Source organism: Manacus candei, unplaced genomic scaffold (genome assembly GCF_025592945.1).
Source record: "Manacus candei isolate 608988 ecotype Guabito, Panama unplaced genomic scaffold, ASM2559294v1 h1tg000114l, whole genome shotgun sequence".
NCBI classification, from domain to species: domain Eukaryota; kingdom Metazoa; phylum Chordata; class Aves; order Passeriformes; family Pipridae; genus Manacus; species Manacus candei.
In genome coordinates, this window is record NW_026138162.1 from 2,328,235 (window position 1) to 2,348,893 (window position 20,659).

At 35.6% G+C, this 20,659-nt stretch overlaps 1 protein-coding gene across 6 annotated transcripts in view; it reads right to left on the reverse strand.

Moving 5' to 3' along the window:
* Positions 1 to 3,864: 3,864 nt before the first annotated feature.
* The window catches only part of LRRIQ1 (leucine rich repeats and IQ motif containing 1), a 110,874-nt gene continuing 94,079 nt past the window's right edge, over positions 3,865 to 20,659 (reverse strand). For 3 of the 6 annotated variants that reach the window (XM_051770025.1, XM_051770027.1, XM_051770024.1), the window contains one exon: positions 3,866 to 4,155. In XM_051770025.1, coding sequence (XP_051625985.1) covers positions 4,010 to 4,155 — 146 coding nt within the window. In that variant the 3' untranslated portion in view covers positions 3,866 to 4,009. Of the gene's footprint in view, positions 4,156 to 8,401; positions 9,801 to 13,610; positions 13,661 to 20,659 lie in introns of those variants that run through there. The other 3 variants (XM_051770030.1, XM_051770028.1, XM_051770026.1) reach the window with 3 other exon arrangements.

The window sequence follows — 20,659 nt, forward strand, 5'->3', positions numbered from 1 at the left end:
TGCGTTTGTTTAAATAAAGTGAGAACGGCATCGATACCTTCCAAATGCCCAGGAATCCGAATCCCCTCCCGTGTCTCCTCCCCATTTCTAATACCGGTTTTTAACTGTGGATCTCAGTACAGAAAGAAGATTGCTTCTTTTAAATCTGTTTTACACTAACGCTTCTCTTCCCTCCAGAAAAGTTACAACACCAAATGTATTTAAGGATTGAATGAGAAGAAATTCGTGCTACCTTGGACTGGCTTAAACGAATTTTGGGGGTACTATTCACCTTCCACATACGCACGCTCCAGTTATCCGGGAAAATGGAAAGTGAAGCTATGAAGATGAGAGCTGGGTGTTCCCTCGGGGGAGGGCGGGGGGGGGAGAGGGGGGGCATGGCCCCGCAGTGAGGGGCGCTGAGGGTTGGTTATAGGGGAAGAAAGGAAGCGATGCGTTCTCTTGAATAGGATCAAGCACCCCAATAGTTGCAGGGGGAAAGGAAGGTTCCTGAAACACAAAGAGAACTGTCTATCTCGAAAAACAGGTGCTCAAATGGTTCGGTATTTTCACAAGCCCTCTGTTTTCCTTGCTGAGGCTTTACCTAGCAGCTCATTTCACGTTCAGATCCAGAGATTTTATTGCATGAGTTCGATGCAGGCTCCACAGAGACTGCCTGAGAGGTTTCTCAGGCACTTTGGTCTCCACCACGCGGTCCTAGGAACCGACCTGATCTGCGGAGGCGAAAAAAGGTGTAAAAAGACACTCCACGACTCGCTCCATATCTCCCTCCCAGTGGAATGTGACAAATTGCAAATTATAGATTCAACATCTAGGTTGGCTGAGTTATAATTTTCCAGACATCCTGTTTGTGAGAAGGATAATGCGAAATATTGTTGCTGCCAGTAAAAAGAAGTGCATTCCTTCTCAATCAACACTGAAAGAAGTTGAGTTTTGGGGACGGTTGGATTTCCTTTTTATTATTTTTTTTCACTATTATTTATTTTAAAGTATGTGAAGCATCACTATTTTAATCACTGAAAATAAAGACTGTGTTCCGGATTTCTGCAGCTAGGCTGCAAAAGGGTCCCCTTTTAACGAACTTTCTTCCTAACAGGCAGGTTTTGTTCACCTGAGCAAATCGGTTCTGGTGTACGTGGGTAGCTTTAAGATTTTCCGTTTGTAGAGGAAGTGTTTAATTGACACTATTTGGAATGACTTTACCAAATACCTGGGATATGTAGTTTCAGAGATCAGTGAAAGTGTAGGAGCAAGTCGACTACTCTTCTACTCGGTAATTTAAATTCTGCGTGGGCAGCGGAAGAATCTGTCGAGCTCCGTTCACCTCGCACAGGGAAAGCGATGTGTCGCGTCTCATTAGGTGGGCCTGAGCCTGCAGCCTTTCTCACTTTTCCAGCCAGGTTCGAGGTTCAGAAGTTCCCAAGTTTAGTCCACAAACCATCCCAAACGTAACGACAGCAATCATTTCACGGTTCCTGTAGTTCGGCGCTTTGACAGTACCTCAGCTGTTTGGGGGGTTTCCTGTGTGACATCTGCACGATTCCATGTCCCTCAAAGGCATATTCAGAGGGGAGACAAGAAATTGATGAATAGGAAAGTTACCCCGTTAGGAAAGCACGATTGTTGTCAGAGCTAGACGAACCTCGACAATTTTCTTCTTCTGACATGGAGTCACTCTTCTTAAACTATCTAATATTTTTTTTTCAACAAGAAATGGAACGAGATAATTTTTAATGTGTAGATTTAATCTTAGCCCCATAGGAAATCTCAGCAGAGATGCTCTATAAAAGCATTAATCTCTTATCTTGATCTAGTTTAAATTATAATGAATCCTACTTACATATGTGCTATAAAAACAAATCATACAAGAATTTAATCTATACTTCATTGGACTGCTATTGTAGCCCTTTATCAAGTTTAGAAAGGATTTGAAAGTTGGGCCGTGAGACTCAAAACCCTGCGCAGTTTGGCACCATCAAGAAGAAGAGATCTGCTCCTAAAGATACTTCCGGGATCCGATATATATATTCGATTTCCCTCCACCCCAACCTGTAATTCGAATAAGAGTAGAATCTGACTTTTCACGCGGGATATTAGGGAAGACAAGCACAGACTTGCTCTGACTGCAGCCCTGGAGGAGGTGGTTGTCTCCCGCCCTCGCCAGAGGACAAACCTGCTGGCGGCGCCGGCCGAGTCGGGCTCCAGCAGCTCGGAAGCCAAATCCTCCCCACTCCCACTCCGCAGAGATTGCCTACAAATTATAGAGATATTCGCAAGGCAAAGACAAACACTGTTCTTCATATCATAGAAATAGACGCCTTAGAAGAAAAATCTAGAAGTGAAAAAGCTCACTAGTGGGTTTTGCAGAATGTTACGGGTGAACGGTCTTCTCCCCCCAGTCCCACCCCCGGAATTTATTTCCAAGGAGGGGACGCTCCCTGAAAGGAGTTGTGAGTTTTAAGTGAACAATTCTAACTAAATTACTCCTTCTCGCTCTCCCTCCGCGAACCAACTAAGCTCTGGACTGTCGGGCACTGAGCATTAGCGCATCTCTGCAAGAGAGCAAATCAAAAGCAAGGCCTTCCCTGATGGCAGTTTAATTAGTAATGGGACAATACCGAAAATATAAGGGCTACACTACCGTAGCGACCCGAGGCTCTGAATGTATCGAGGGGCCCGAAGAGTGGAGGGGGGGCTGCCTTGTCATCTCAGATTAATTGATTTCTTCTAAGGTATGAAATGTGGGTCGATATTCTAGTTTCCAAGCACGAAGCTAAAGGAAGGTGTGAGACAGAAGGGACAGGGGTAAGAAACAGATCCCTGTTCAAGTGGGAGGCACTAACAAACGGATGCATTGAGCTGCTTTGACAGGGACTGCCGGTTTTCAAGTCTACCTCGTTTAAAAGAATCCTTGCTTTTATGCATTTTTTTTTTACCCCCATGCGATGTGTGCTAGATCCGATTAAAAATGTATAATTCAGAGATGTAGAAAGCCACAGAGCAATTTTATTCCGGTCTTTCAGCACCGCCGCTGTACAGTCTCAGCCTTATTTTGTCACTTGCTGAGAGCTGCCTGTATCTTTTGAAATGCTAGCCTGCATTAAGGAGCATCTATCCCCGAGTCTTTAGACTCTTGCCCTTCTTACCAGAAACGGTTCGATGAATACAAAAAAGAACTTAGTGGTTAACCGATATGCTGCTAATATTTCATTCATGGACGTCCTCCTCCTCCTCCCCCTGTTTAAAACTTCAGCTCTTGGAAAAACAACATATTTTAAGCTTTCCACACAAATATTGATTTTGGCAAATAAAGTCAGTCCCCAGCCTATGGTTAGAGACAGTCTTCTTTTTGTTTCTACCCTGGGCAATCAAAATTAATCCACTATATTACAAATTGCCTCCAAATATTTCACTTTTCCCGACAAAACCCGTACCTGGCATATGCCACCGCGGGAGACATTCTCCCTAGCCCGTTTGGAAGCTGGCTCTTTTTAGAGGGTATCAGGCAGTGATCAGGGAAGTCAGGAGGTGACATGACCCAGCAGGCAAATCTCTTATTTGTGTTTGCATTTGTGCTGCGGCAAAGTATAAAATGTTTCATGTTATCAAGTAATCAGGTAACGCGAAACTGGATAAGCATGAATCCCTATCTCGCCTCCTGCTCGCAGGGCAAGAGGCGCGGGCCAGGTGAAAGCAAGTCACCCCTTGGACCACTTATCCCCACAACCAGTGCATCCCCCCAGAGCAGGGATAAATCCTTCCCGCATCGCCCTGGCCGAGGCTCTGAACTTAACTCGGCACACGGCCAGGCTGTACATTACATAAAGGCAACAACTTCTCGAGTCATTACCTGCAATTAAAAGTCAATGAAAAAGGCATAAACATGAAGGGGCTGCATAAAATGCAGCTCTTTGCTCTTGTTTTGGGGGTTTGTTTTGTTTGATGCTTTTCTTTCTTTTCTTTTTATTTCGGTAATTTATTTTATTTTCAGTCAAAAGTCGCACAGAACTCAGTGGGGCTGAACCCGCACTGCAGAATGAAGCTGTCGCTCGTGAAATGGAAGCCAGTTTCTCTGCCGGTTTCCCGGGCACAGCCCCTCGGTGCCGCTCCGGGCTGGCACCGGCCGCAGCCGCTTGGCGCGCCGCAGCAGAGAACCTGTAAATTAAGAGTAAACTGTGAGGGAAGAGAAAAAACCACCAGAAATTACCACTTCTAGAGACTGCGTGGATGATGTATTATCTTCTCGCCTAGTTGTGCTTTTTTAATCCCGCAGCGCGCCTTCTTTTCTCACAATAAGGACATCGTCGTTTAAAGGAAAATGTATTCAATCGCACAAATGACAACGTATTAGGGAAATGAGAGTCAAGGTCACGGCTTAACTTGTGTTCTTGCAATGAATAACCTCTCGAACCACCCCTACGCGGTGACGGTAGCAGAAAACATGCCATTTGGACGAGGCAGCTCTCATCTCATGACAGGAATGCTGCAGGAACATAGAGCCCGTTTTATTTTTGTATGCTCCTTTTTTTCATAGCATGGCTCACAAGCACAGAAAATTAAGCTGTCTTGAAACAGAGGCACCCATCCATTATTAGCATTTAACTAAACAGTTATAGTGATCTCTCCTAAAAAGCTGTCTTCTGTCTCAGGATATTTGTACACCACGTTGGCTGTGGCTCAGCTACTTGGTGGTGCTTATTTGCCTTCAGGATTGAAGTAGTGCCTCGCTAAAAAAAATAAAAATAAAAAAAAATAAAAAAAAATTAACAAATGAATAAGATGGGAATAAATAAAACCCGACCTTTAGCTATTAGTAAACATGTTTTTAATCACTTCTTAACTTAGTGGAACTGGCATAACATAAAACGCTCTTACCTGCTCTATTGTTAAAAAGCTATCAATTGCATTTCAGTCAGAAGTAATTTTACATCTACCTGTGTATTTGGCTTATGTAATGCTTTATGTAACAAGAAAAAAAAAGCATTATATAAATAGCAATCAACCAACTAAGAAAAGGTTACTAACTCCAAATAAACCTATCTAGCATTTGAATGAAGACCATGAGAGGAACAAATGCTAGACCTTGGTGGATAGAGATCATATGTGCTAACTAGTCGTGTCAGCATCTCTCACCAAAAAAATTGAGGCAGTCCGTCTGTGCTCATAAAGAACAATCCAATTGTCAAAATACTCTGTAAATAACAGCGTAGTTCACAATGTCATTCACTTCAACTTCCAGTCCTTGAAAGGATGGTCAGTCTGGGGCTGTTACACAGTATTTCTACTAAAAATCTTTTGAAAACCCAGTCCCTGATTATTTGACATCATGAAACTTCATGAACTCTAATGAGGATTTTACTGCTAACAAACCCTCAGCACAACTTGGGGCTCAAAAGAGTGCCTTCCGGATGTAGCCAAGGGCATTTTTCTGTCTATCATTGACCTTGGAAACCAGGAAAGCAGTTCTCCACAAGATGCAACAGCTACTTTAGTCTACTTGTTACTTGCAGGCCATACCAATCTCCTTCCCTACTCTAGGCATATTTGTAAGACTTTGTATGAGAAGCAAGAACTGTCCCATTCCTACTTATCCACAGCTACATCCATGACCAGTTGACATCCCATTTATACGAAAGAATATATGAAAGTATATATGAATGTATAGTTATACATTCCTCACACAGGCTCTAGAAACTCCTGCAGTGACAGACTAATATTCAAGGCTCTTATGCTTTTCCAAACTCCTATAAAAATAGTTCATTTTTCACTTATGACTGTAAAAAGAAATAAACAAAACATAAAACAACTTAGCTTGCTGGGGTTTTTTGTTTTGTTGGTTGTTGGTTTTTTTTTCCCCAACTAGGGAAGTTAAGAACAAACTGCTTGAAACTCAGATGTTATATCAGGCTACTCAATCTTTCATAATATATTTTTAGTTCTATTCCTGTCTTTTGGGGGTCATGTGGTAATACTACTTTTCATGTGGGGTTTTTTCACTAAAGAAAATAAAGATTGCTTATTATTTCAGTGTGTATCAAGGAAAGACTGTACCTTCATAAATACACATTGTTATTATCACGATAATTTGAAATTAAAATCAAAAGGATATTAATCCAATATATTCCTCATAGTGCTTTTAACAGTTGTAATGGAAGACCAAGCATCAGTTTTGCAGCCATGTGTCAGAGGCTAGATTTGGATTCCACTTGTGGAATGTTTTTGAAAAATGTACAGTGGACACACCTTTAAAGAATGCATGTTTGAATAATAGGATTATTAATAATTAATTATAATGATTTACTCAGTCAAAATGTGACACCAACTCAGCCTGCACCAAAGCAGTGTCTATGCTATACATTGGCTATTTACATACCTGATTAAACAAGCAACAATCTTTTGAGTCAGCATGGTTACCCTGTCTGAATATTTAAGTAGGAAAATATGCCCGTGTTTTGTGATTCAGGTGTGGGTGATCCGAGTGCCATTAGCACTTGGTTATCATTGAGAATATGCATTTTGGGGAGCTTTTTGTTGCTGCAGGTGTTTTTCCTAATGTCCCCATTCAAACAACAGAGGATTTAAAGAACTACTGTGCATACCTTCAGGTAAATTGCACGGGAAAAGACACATCAGGGGTCCCTTCAGGAGAGCTCCCAGAAAGCTTTCCAATTTGGGGAATGACATCCATCAACGGTTCAATGCATAAATGCACCTTAGTCGCTTTCTTCTTAATTTCTAATGAATTCTAGTGAATTCTATGAATTCTATGAATTCTAATGAATTCTAATGAATTCCACATTTCTGAGTCTCAAGCTTCATACATCCAAGGAAGATTTTTTAAAAGAGCTTATTCATATGATGTCCCTCCTAAAAGATCTACAGGGAACAGAAAAAAGGGTCGAGGAGATGAAGCTAGTAAGCCACAAAGAAGTCTGGAGCACCATCCAGAAACAGAGTTTTGGGGACCTGTGGTGCAGGCTTTGATGGACTGTCACTGTGACTCAGACACTCCAACATCAGAGCAGACTGCCGGAGAAATTTACTTTTAAGAATATGTTCTTGTCCTAAATGGGAATTGCTGCATCAGGGGGTAGATGAAAGAAAAGAAGAACAAAAAGAAAATGTAGAAGAAAGAAGGAAAAGAAAACCCCCAAAAGACACAAAAAAATCATGAAACTGCTTGCAGAGTAGGGCTTGAAAAATTCATGCCATAAATATCCACCATGTGTATCATTTGTGTTACCTCTGAGCTTACATATCGTAAGATGACTATGAACAGCAAGGCATGATGGTTGCTTCGCCTTATTCCTGAATGCAATAAATGTCTCTGCTAGCTTGAACAGAAGTTGCACCTTGCATGTTTTTCTGTATTTGATCAGACACACTGTATTTTCAGCACTGCAATTCTGAGAAAAATGTGTTGGATACAATAATAAGATGTCATACTATTACACATTGTAATGTTATGTAATGAAAACAGCAACTTGTTTTGACATACTTTATAATTTCATTTGTGTTCAGTATATTACTTAACCTATGCATAACAATATCAACTCATGGAATAGCAGACTAAGCATATTATAAATCCAAAAAGGCCTGTCAGTGAATATTGCCATTCTGATTTGTAATTTAGTAAATTGTATGCTAAAAAGCTACCTTTTACCTTTGCAAAATAGAATGCTTTTAAAAATGCTGCCAAAACATTTTATCTAGGCTGGACCGTATTTCTTATTCAGAAACACTTGGAAAACAAAAGACACCAGGTCTGATAACTTTTATACAGAAGGTAGTTTTTAGATATACAGCTAGATAGAGATATAGATGATATAGATGATATAGATGATATAGAAAGGTACACAAAATCTGAAGTATCTTATTTACAGCTCTAGTGATGTGCAGTATATTATGGCTACTCTAGACGAATAGAGGGGATAATTTGCAAGAAATGTCAAATTTTGAACTGCTTGATTTTGTATTTGGATCTCCAGTTAACACCTGTAACAGTGGTTACACACACTGCCACATGTAGCGGCAGACATTTTGAAATAACAATTGTTTTCCTATAAAACTTACAAATCTGATGTTAAAATTGAAATCATAAAAGCTCCAGTCTTTGGGGGTGACATTTAATAGTATTTATACTGCAGATTCTGAAATCTAGTTTAACACTAACTACATACATTGGGAAACCAACTAGATAGCATAAGCACCTAGTGATATTTTATATCCTGCTGACAACTGCAGCATTTCTACAGTCAGGTAGGTCAAGCAATCTTCACTGACCATAATTCCCCAGAAAGGCAAAGACATCTTTTCTCAAGTAGGCTGCACTGACTTTTCAAATGTAAAATGATAATAAAAACAGGACACTGACTCAAACAAGCAAGGTTATTTACTGGAGGTTTTCCATGACGTCAGCCATCTTTTTATCTGAAAATTAATGTGAGTATTCACAAAATTGGAGATAACTGCTTTTAAACCATACAAATGTGTATGTTAGCATAAAAAACACCTCACAAAATAATGTCACAAGTAATGTAAGTACATTTTAAAAACTGCCACAACATAAGAGTTTATGTTCTTTTCTTACTAAATTTTCAAGCCCCATTGCTTCCCCACCTCTTTCTCTATCTGTAGGGAGTTGAGGCTCACAATATTGGACAAAAACAGACAAGTAAATACCAAAGACAGCCTTCCCTAGATTCAATTAGCAACTTCTCCCCTTAAAGTGGAAAACACTAAAATAATGTTAGGCTTTGAAATCTGTCCTGTATATTGATGAATAAAGCATTCACTAGAAGTAATGAGTTAGATACCCGTGATAGTTGAAATACTATTTCTCTTCTTTTTCTCTAGATCTCCTTGCACCACAAAATGTTTACACATCAGTCTGAAGAGCCTGGCTACATGAACAAATTAAGTTGCATTAACAGTGTCATGTAGGTCTAATTTATCATTACCCCAGAACAAAATGGGAACCTTTTATATTATTTTTTTTCTTTAATCCTCTAGGAAACCGTTAGAAGTATTTGAAAGTATAAAACTACAACAGGTTGCTTTATCGTATTATGACAATAATTTATGATGAAAAATCTAGAGGACTTCTCATATTCCTAAAAAAAGTGCATTCTCACCATTTGTAGGTTGCTGCGAATTTTTGCTGCTTCAGTAAAATATTCTAAATAGACTTCTCTAAGAATAGCATTGATGGCTGTTATATCTCACAATACAGTTTGCAAGCATGTATTTTATTTAGTGAGAAAATGAGAATTCAGTGTTTCAATATGTGACATACATCACATGAACCCTTATTACATTTGGACTTCTCATCCAGTTCTTATAAGTAAGCCTAAACTTAGTCACTGTACAACAAACCTTGTAGAGTTAATCAGTTCTGCATTCTACACCACAAGAACACATAAGCAATTGAAAACACAAACTATGATAACTTACTGACAGGTATAAAATACTTCGACCAAAAACACAAAACCCAAACCACTGTAACCATGGATAATAAAATAAGTCAAATGTAGTTAACTGAAACTGGTTTATTGGTTATAAACGAAAATTCAACAATTGATATTCACTGGCTTAAAAAGAAACAGGTCTCCATATGCTCTCCATATTTGATTAATCAACTAGTTAAATTATCTCAAATATTCAGCTAATATTCTTAAGCTTTTGCCTTTTTTTGCCTGCTCCCCATCCTCCGCTGAGCTGCACTGGATGGTCTCGAAATGATATCCGTTCTTTACGAGATGGACCCAAACAGGATTTTTCTGGAGTAGAAATATTCTTTTCTAAACAGTAAACAGACATGTGAAATTAAAAACCAACCAACCAGAACTCCCTAAATTTCACTGTATCATATTCTTTTTTAAGACGATAAAATTGTCATGTTTAATTTGACAGCACAAAATTTCATAATCATGTATTGCTCACTTTTGAAAGTAATACAAATATTTTCACAATGCAGTACTTAAAAAAAAATAAACTCCCTTGTGTACTAAAATTACTACACAAAATTATTATATTTTTAAAAGTGCAATTGTCTGTCCTTTTTGCACTTAAACACTTACAGAGATACTCAATGCTTTTCACACAGAAACTCATACTTCAAGTAGATGGAGAACTAGTTCAATTAGATATATCTAATTAACAGTTATTGTTTTACTATATTAAACTGAATAAAAGAGAGATTTCTTTTGTTCAAAGTCCAGGTATACTTAAACTTAGATGCTGGATGGTGCCACGGCAAGTTTAAGAAAACACAGAAATACGTGAAACAATCACTTTCACTGTCACGCATACAGATGCTTGAGTAATTTAGACAATAGTTTCTACAAAATACTTAAAACAATTATGTAAATAAAATAACCAGTAGGCTTGACTAAAGATATGATATTTGTTTAGCATAAATGAACACTTTATGCCCAGAAATATCTTTCTTTGGCATCTGTGGAACAGAACCCAAACTTTGCAAGAGAATGATGCGATATTCACAGTACAGCAGTTCAGCTGTTTATATATATATGTATATATATATATATATAATTAATGATAACTCATCAAATACAAATTTTATTAATATCTTTTTGCCACTTACCAAAGGAAAATATTAATAACTATATATTTTTAGTAAGTATTTTTGATTGTTTAACTTTTTAGTACTTCTCAATAGCAAAATAAATTTCTCACAATACATTGTCCCAAAAAATTAGAACAAAGTTTAAATATGACTGAATATCATTCTATGTACTAATACATACAACATAGCTATAAATTTCAAAGAGTAAGAGTTTTTTTGTTTTCTCATGGATGATTTTCTGTAGCCTGATAGATCTAAATGTCAGGAGCTTTTCCCAGCCTAGAGTTCCCTTTCTTGTGAATTCTTAAATTATGGCAAATGCATCTTACTAAACAGTTCTCTCTTTTGGCAATCAAGAGCTTTCAAGTATTATTAACATTATCTCCATTCATTTTCTTATGGCTCTACAAATGTAGTCAATTGCTTTTTTCTTAAAATATATAATTTACTCGAGGTGTACCTCCTAAAGGTTTAAAGTACTGATGTCTTGCCTCTACAGAATTCCCAGATTCTCTGCCTTTGGATTATTTAACACCTCAAATGGTAGTAGATCTCTCCAGTGCAGTGCTCTTTTGTTAAAGAGCAAAAAAAATATTATTTAATCAAGTAGTAAACTTTTCATTAATTATTTTGCCTGGGAACTATAACATATTCACTGAAGGCTGAAACCCTCAAATTAGTAAATTAAGTGCATAATTAGTGAAACTTTAAAATAAATCTAACATGGTAATAATATTTTTAAAATTGCATGCTTTCTTTAATTTAAAGAAATATTTTCTGAAATTGAAAACATTGTTAAACAACAAAAAGAATTAAGATTGGAATATGTTCTTTGTTAAAATAATAATAAAAAGAAAGGAAATTGCTATTGCATGTTTAAAGTGGAAAAGAAGTTTGGGGCTAACTTATGCTTGTGACTACTTTTCCTATGCACTTATCTTCAAGATTGTATCAATAATAAAGGTAAACTAGACACACCAGCTTTTTCTTTCTATATTTTGACAAAAAATGTTTTTTATTACATTATTTTTAAAGCAGAATAAATACAATGCTAAAAGAAGCCTATCAATAATGAATTCGAAAACTAGTCTAGAAGTAAAAGAGTCAATGTAGTAAGACAGTCAATCAAACTCATCCTAATTGCCTGATCTGGATTATTTCTGTATTAACAACCTCACTTGTTTATGAACCTCTATGTACTGCTAAATATCATTTTTAGGATGGATTTCAGAAATCTATATGCAAGTTTTCTGGCTTTCAACTCATAAGTACATGCAATTGGAAGGGATATATTGTTCTTACATTAGTATGAAATGTATATTATTGTTTCAAAGACCTGCTGTAATTTGCTGCAAGAAACTTGCGAAAAGTCTTCATAAATTACTAATATATCCTTTTATTTTGGCAGAATAACAGTCACATCTATCATAGCATGAATTCTGCTTGCCTAAATCTCAGAGCCAAAAGTTCACAAAGCTATTTTTTTATTTTTGATTGTAACTGCTTTACACATTGTTTAGAGGGTAGAGCAGTCAAATATTTTGTGCAAGAAATGTAATAAATTATTAATCTTGCATATATGCAATTATAATCAGCATATAAGCTGTCTGACAAAACAACATTTTATATGTTGGTGAGAATCATTGCTCAAGATTTTCAGACCCTCAGTAATAGGGCAAGATAACTTCATCAGCCTGAAGGTATTTTCACAAAAATCCCAGATACTCTAAAGGTGTTGACTCTCCATTCCTTTGAACGTGGGTTTAACAAATCAGAGGCTCTCCCAAAGTCTGACAGTCATGGGCCTCTTTTTCTTTATCTAGTCTCATTAGATTTCGTAGGGTCTGCTTTAAAATTTATTAACACTTGTGACCTAGACAAACCGATTTAAAGCATAGACTACTCTTTCTTTCCATCCTTCAGACAGATCTCAGCACTTTCAGCCAAAGAAAATAAAACCATTGTAGAGAGTGATCAACTAATTCAAAATGAAGTATCTACAAGACAGGTTTGTTATAAATCACTGTAAATCGTTCCCTTTGTATGTCTCTCTTTCCATCCTTGAAACTGACCTAATTACGCTTGCACTTCTGATAAAGCACTTTTGATATCTACTAAACAGTACTAAGAGATGGGTATTATTGTCAATGCTGCTGTTCCAGTTATTGGTCTAACTGGAGTGATGAAAGACAGAGCTGGCATGGAAATCCAACAGTCTATTCCCTGAAGAAGAATTCTCAAGCACAGATATGACTCATACCAGCATAGTGCAGTTTTCTTACTCCTATTCCTATCATAACTATTTCTTAGACACTATACTCACAGACTGCTTCTGTCTTAAGTGTTATTTATGATTGAAAAATTGTGTCATGAAGCAAGGAAACCTCATTTACAATGAAGGTATTAGTCAAATATCCAGTTCTTTCTCCTAGTTAATGCAAGACCAAACAGAAAGAAAAATGAAAACACAGGAATAGAATCATAGAATAATAAAGGTTGTAAAGGACCTCTAAGATCATCAAGTCCAACCACTAACCCAGCACTGCCAAGTCCAGCACTAAACCGTGTCTCTGAGTACCACATCTACATGTTTTTTGAACATTTCCAGAAACAGTGATTCTGCCACTTCCCTGGTCAGCCTGTTCTAATGCTTGACCACCCCTTCAGTGAAAAACTTTTTCCTAATATCTAATTCAATAATGATAATCCAATAATGAATGGAATGCATTGCAAATATATAGGATTTACCTGATTGATCATACATGTGGCCACAAATTATTATGCTTACTTTTACTTCTTGTCTTTTGCTATTCCAGGTAAAATCTAGGTATGAGCATTTTTGTACTTAAGTGTAAAGTAAGCATCTAGGTAGAATCTTGCAAGAAGTAAAAATAATTGCACGTCAATTAAAAAAAACCTCTGGAGTTTTTGTCAATACCTGTATTTACAACAGGTTTTCTGATTCTACAGTTTTCAAACAGACAATTGTTTCAGAAATATTCAATAAAGACAGTTTCATTACCAAATGGTTAGAATTTTGTCAAGATCGAGGAGATGACAGAAGATGAGAGCCTGGTAAGGGACAAAAATGCCACTTTGAATTAATAGACTGAACCTAGAAATGTTCCTTAAAAATACAGTCTTGTTTTTCTAAAAAAAACCCAAACCAAAGCCCAAACTGAAATCCCCCAAACATATCAAAACTAATAGGCAGCTGAATCCTTATTATATTTGTTTCACTTATATTTGTTGTTTTGGTTTTTTTTGAGGAACTTCATATATTTCTCTTACAGCATTAATAATGGTACGAACAGTTGTTACAGAGAGTTTGGATTTGCAATACCTCCATTTTCCTCTTAACTACAATGTGTCCTGCAAATGAATGGTTAACATATTAGCATATATTACCAAAAACAATTACTATTATTAGATTATTTGACTGATAAAATAAAAGGTGACATTTACCATCATATTTTGCTACAAATATAAGGATATCTGTAAGGCATATATTTAATTAACATGCATATATACACACATAGGTATGCACACGTGTATTTGTGATTTATGAATAACTGCAACCATAATCATAATACTTTTCTTTCATGTTATGTTCCTTAAATGTATTTGTAGTGGGCAACAACAGAAAGATTCACATTGCTTCATGATATTATCTTTACTGAATATAAATTAAATATATTAATTGCATATAAGTTAAGTATCTTTACTAAACATAAATTTGAACAGTTACATTGGGTTTACTATATACAGTACTGATATTTTTGACAACAACAATAACTATTATTATTATTACCATTACTTGTACTAGAATTAAATAGAACTTGGCAAGTGTATTAAGTATAATTTAACACAATACATGGTCATTCTAATACCAACTGATGTGGGAACAAATCTTAGCCAAAAAAGCAATTTGATTTCTCGTGTCCCAAAGCAGTCTTTGGAAGACAGGCTGTAGTAGGCTGTACATTCTCTTACTTGTAGCAATTTACTATATGAAGTTCCAGAATGGTCTGAAAGACTTTCAGGTGCCTGTATATATCAAATAACCATTTCTTTTGAGTATGTGCTGAAAGCTTGTCTTGGGGTAACTTCACATGCTTCTATTTCTAAGCAGTCACTTTTTGGTTGTTTAATCTGTTTTCTGCTATTGATTTGTTCTGGTCTTTTTTTTGTTAAAGCCTGGGTCTTTTAACAAATGTTAAGGCTTACATATCCTCTGTTTAGATAAGTAATGCAATATGTAAAATGCTTTGAATCAAATTCTTGGTGTCCAAGAAGAAAAGCTTTGTTAAACAGGTTATGATAGAAATTTTATGATGCATAGTAGACGTCATAGGGTATTTATCGATCCACCTAACATTGTGTGTCTGGAGATATAATTTATTTCAAAGTCTTTACCATATTGTATTACTTAAAAGCAAATACAGCATAAGAAGGCATGGAGAAAAAACTTCAACATTTTAATGAAAGTGACCAGAACGAATCCTCAGCAGCAAAGCATTTACATCAATTTAAGCTCTGAAAAGAAGGTGGGTTCAGTAGGTCTGTGAAAAAGGTAAATGCTACAATATCAGAAAAGTTACTTTTTAATAATGTTACCTATGCCTATACTGAAGTTGGATCAAATTTGTTTTTTAGTTGCACTGTTTACATAAAAAATTGATTGTGTTGCAATTTTATATTTTTTTAAATTCAAAATTATATTTAAATAGCATTGAAAAGCCTCAGGAGGAACTTATATGAAATCCCACATGATATGTAAAGATACATCTTCTTGCTGTATGGAGATTTGAAGACAGAATATACTCATAATTAATTTTTTTTTTGTAAGTAAATGAGGAATTTTGTCTATAAATCTTCTTGACTTCACATTGGTAGGACTAGAGACTAGTTTTAAAATCTAGTAGAAACCATGAACTTAAATTTCTTTGTTTATCAAACATTGATACTGTTCTAACTAGATCCTGCTGACAATTACATACTTGAATAATCTGAACTCTAAAATGTGACTGAGTCACATGAAGGAGTTCAGAGAGATAAGCATTTACAAGATTAATTTATAAACATTTATTAATTTCCATTCCACACACTTAAAGTAAACATAATAACCATAGTGCTCCAAATTCATTCCTGTAAAATACAATGTTTTTTTAACTACAAACAGGACTTTCAGCACCGCTGGTTATTAAAGCTCAGAATTTGTTTTGTGTTTCAGCTCCTTATCTATTTCCCCAATTTTGACCATTTAGGATGAAATTTTACATACTGAGTATATGCCTTTGGCTGAAGTTTCTGAACCGTTGGTCACTTCTAAGAAAATACACAAAATATTTATGTTGCTCCTGCAGGACTTGAAATCTGCCAAGTAACAGAGCCTTCCTTTTAGGATATGTCCAAATTTGGATCAACTATATACAAATTGAAGGTTTTCCATGATCAGAGAAGGAGTTCTTGATTTTTTGGGCTATATTCACTAAAATATCAGTCAGTATGGAAACATGCTTTACCATGACACTATACAGAGCTAAGCAAGACTGCCTAAAGAAAAGGTTGAAGATCATGTTAAGTCAGGGAACTTAAAAGTCTGCTTGTTCCATGCTGTCTGTGGCAGATGGAGCATAGCTACAGGAACCATGGAGAAAATCAAAATCAAAGCTCCTATAGGAAGGAGACTGAGAGAAGAGGCAGAGGGTTGGAACTAAAATTCAGAAGTGAGATGAGACTGACTTGGAATCAAGGTAGAAGAAACTAAAGCTAACTTGGCAAACAATACCCTGGCACAGTTGGCACAAGAGACTAGAATGACTTGACAGATAGACTGACACAGAGCAGAGAGAAAAATAGAGGGAAGAAGAAAGTTGTGAATTGGCAAAGGGGAACAGAGTAAGAATAAAGATGATGAATTATGGGGCACTAGATGGTCCCTAAGTCTCAGAACTTACATAATTAAAAGTAGTAAAAATACAGGTGATGCTAAGGAAGAACACAAAGAGTAAGTACATTAAGAGTCTGGACTCAAAATCTGCCTAAACAGTACATTAAACCAGGCCAAATTTGGAGGAGGTCTAAACTAGGAGATGGTGAATCTGAGGAATACTGTCAGGAATAATCTGGATACAAAAGAAACAGAGCATGAGAGGAAAAAGGTAATCAGACCAGTATGTTTGGAAATAAACACAAGACTTCATGGCATATGTGTGAAAAAAGCCTAAGAGTGTATGGGAGAGGAAGCTTATGCTGAAATAAGAATTTGGAGAAGCAGAAATAAGAACCATTCATAATAAAAGAAAGGATTACAGAACACAGGTGTGGGAAAGACAGCAATTAAAAAGAGAAAAAGTAGAAGGAAAAAAAAAAAGGAAAGAAAGACTGACTTGGGTAAGAAGATCTTATAGACACATCTTTACCATCCAACGCAACAACCTGAAGTAGCCCAGCATCCATTACTGGACCTTTCAGTGCACTGACTTGAGAAATATTTTTGAATCTACTTGACAAATATCCCACAGCAAAGGAAACCTAAAATTGTAATTATTTACTCATACAAAATGACAGAAATCCTTGTCGTTGGTCTAATGGTTACACGGTTCTAAGTGGGTATCTAAGTGAACTACAAGTCAATGTCTCAGAATGGATTTTTATCTTTTTTTTTAACCTGGTTTCTCTTTAAAAAAACCAAACAAAACCACACCCACACTGAAGAACCCCCAAGCCTTAGCAGAAGACTATCAGGCTATAAAGTTAAGCATTTAAAACTTAGCAAATGCCTTTGTGTATCTGTTCTTGAATTATTTTCATAATTGAAAACACAGATGATGAAATTACATGAGATCACATATCATTTTTCTCCCTAGCCTGTTAAATTCAATGAAAGCAAGTTCTAAATGGCTTTTAAAATCTGCATTTAGGTAATTTTTTAATATGCAACCTCAAAGTGAATTAAGCAGCATCATGTAGTCTGTTCAAAAAGATTAGGTATACGTTGTTTGATAGTTAACTAATACATAGAAAAATATGTATGTACCTCCATTAAAAAAAAAGAAAAAAGAAAAAGCAAGAAGGAAAGAAATATGCACAAGAGACCCCTGGATAAAATATAAGTAATGACATGTAGAGCTTAAAAATGAGATGTTTACTACACACAGAGAGTTTACAAATCCCAAATGAAAGACAACAGTCTTTGAACCCGAATATATAGACAATAGAGATGCTAAGAAGAAAGGAACAGGAAAGTAAGAATTTTTTTAAGTGAAGCTTTACCATACACTGCTTAAAACAAAGCTGAAGACTTTCTAAGGACTCTCATTATCAAAGAAAGGGAGGTAAAAAGAATAAAATCAATGTGGGGTTCTGTTAAGAGCAAAAAGAATTGAAAAGATGTAAAAAGAAATTGCAGTAAAGGTTATCGGGTTTTTTTTCCTCTGAGTTGGAAGACTTCCCACTGTAAGAAATGCAGAATTCAGCTTTATTTCACTGACTAACAAAATAGTAAAGTTTGAATTTATATGAGAAATAGAAATGATTTTTTTTTTTTAGTGGGTCCACTTTTTGAACTAAGAGTGATGAAGGAATGACAAGGTTCAGGTCCCAATTTATTTAATTTTTTTCCTGGAAAGCAGTGTTTTACTGATATCAGAGGCTCTCTGAAAAGCTATAATTCAGGGAAGAAAAGAATTAAGAATTCTGGACAGTATTTAAATAACGGTTAAAGGCACAGCTCCCACTGCATTCCACTTTCAAATTCTGGTGCTTCTCGAAATCCCTGTCAAAAGACTGCAGTTCCCAAGGCAAGTGCAATGAAAAAAACTTTAAATTTGCACAGAAAAGAAAACCACAACATTGTGATGACAGTTAGACAATGTAAATATATAGGAGACTCATCTAAAGATCAGAAACAGATTAGGATGATAGACAGTAGCTGATGATTGTCATAGCCTATTCACAAATTGGACATTAGTATATAAAAAATTCGTCCTGTCTAGTCAGATATTAAACAATCCTTAACTTCTAATTCTTGCAAAATATTTCTATGCCCATCTTGCAACTTAGTGATGACCACACTACTAGTGTTCAGGAAAGAACTAAAACAAAAAATACAACCAGCAATTCACACCAATGTTTATGGAGTTAATAAAAATACCAGTGATCATAGGTCCTATACTTGAATCTTACATAACTGACTGTAATCCACTAACCATCATGTCTTATGTATGTGTATCATAGAAATATTATTCAGCGGGGAAAAAGAATTTTTTTCCGTTATTTTTTTACAAAAGTAAGGTAAATCTATGTGAAAATAAAAGGTAGAAAATATAATCAGCAAAAGGCCGTGCTAAAACAACTACTTTTGCAATTTATTGGGACTAGGTATCCCAGAGACTAAGATTTTAGCAGTGGTCAGGTAAGAATGGACAAAAAAACCCCCCAGCTACCCCCACCCAAAAAAATCAGCTCAAGCAATAGAAAAAATAGTTACCTGGGATCATAAAACAATAACTATGGTTTCCAGAAAGAATATAATGTAGTATATATATATAAAGTTCTTAGATCATAACAACTGGCCATCAACAGAAGCAAGGTCCTAAATTAGATAGATAACTAAATAGCCCAACTGAACAATGGCTACTCTTTCTTTAGGTTATATTTAATTTTTTTTTTAAGCTTTACTTTTTAATACTGGGTCAATTTAATTAACAGTCAGTTTTCCCTTTGGATGTGTAAGAGGGAACCAAATCAAATACTTAAAAGTAAAAAAATGGTTTCCTTAAACTAAGATATACAATGTTAAAAGCATTTATTTTATTACTTAATTAATTTTGCTTTGTCAAGGAACAGAATTAAGTCAGTTTTCTCATCCAACTTTTTGAGAAAAAATAGTAAATTTGGGTTATAAAAGACTTAAAATTTTTTAACCCCGAACTCAAAGAACCCACCTTTGGAAAATATATAAAGTTCATAATAGTTGGGAAGTTCCCAAAAATATTTCTGAAAATCCTGACTTAGCCTTTCTAAAAACCCCTGTGAATTAAAGGATAATAACTTTGAAGTGTTGCATGTTTTGTCTTTACAAAGATATGACCATTCACACTACATTTCCCTGTAGTATATATAAAAGGCATTTTATTTCAGTATCACATAGATTTGGGTTTTTTTATTTTTAAGTAAATATACTTCAGAATCATTTATCTTGCATTTTTAGACCCCACTTTCCAGCCTGTAAGATCTCAACAATTTATTGATACAATTTCTAAATTACAAGTTATATATAAGGAAAATGATTTAACAATTTATTCAAGTGACAGCACCTCTGAAGTCACAGAATCTTTATAATAATCTGTAATACAAAAGCAAGTTAACTCAAAAGGGATACATCTTCATTTAATATTTCAGAAAGCAAAACCAAGAGAGACTACACAACAGGAAAGCATTTTATAACAAATACATTCTAAGTAAAGGCAAATTTATGATATATTTACACTAAGGATCCCACAGGGCTAATAATTTATTTTTGATCATTGAAAAGCAACGGTCTTTGGTAAACAGAACTAATGTAACAAACATGTTTATATACAGCATATGAAACACACAAAGGTAATAGTTATGTTTGGTTTTATATAGAATATGCATTACCACTGAATGTATCACCACTGTTTAATTTCTCAAATCCATGATGATAAAATTTATATAAACACACATGAAGAAACTTATGTAAAAAGGTGTAAGACCAGGGCCTTTTTTAACATTGTCCCTGGACTACCGAAAGGAGAGTGAATGTAGTTATGCTGTAGATGTGTATTTTTTGGAAGTATATTTATATTACTGTAAACTCTCTTTCTCCCTCTGCCTCCTGCCTCTGCCCTCTCTCTCTCTCACACACACTTATGGCTCTGCCAGTTGACTATTGTCCCTACTCCTTTTCTAGTCTCTCCTTATTGAAGGTACACTACAATGACACTTTTTTCTTTCCTGAAGAAAAAAATCTTTCCCAAACTCCTAACATAGGCAAGTTCTACATGCCTGTATTTGTCAAAAGAGCTTACTTTTATTTATTTT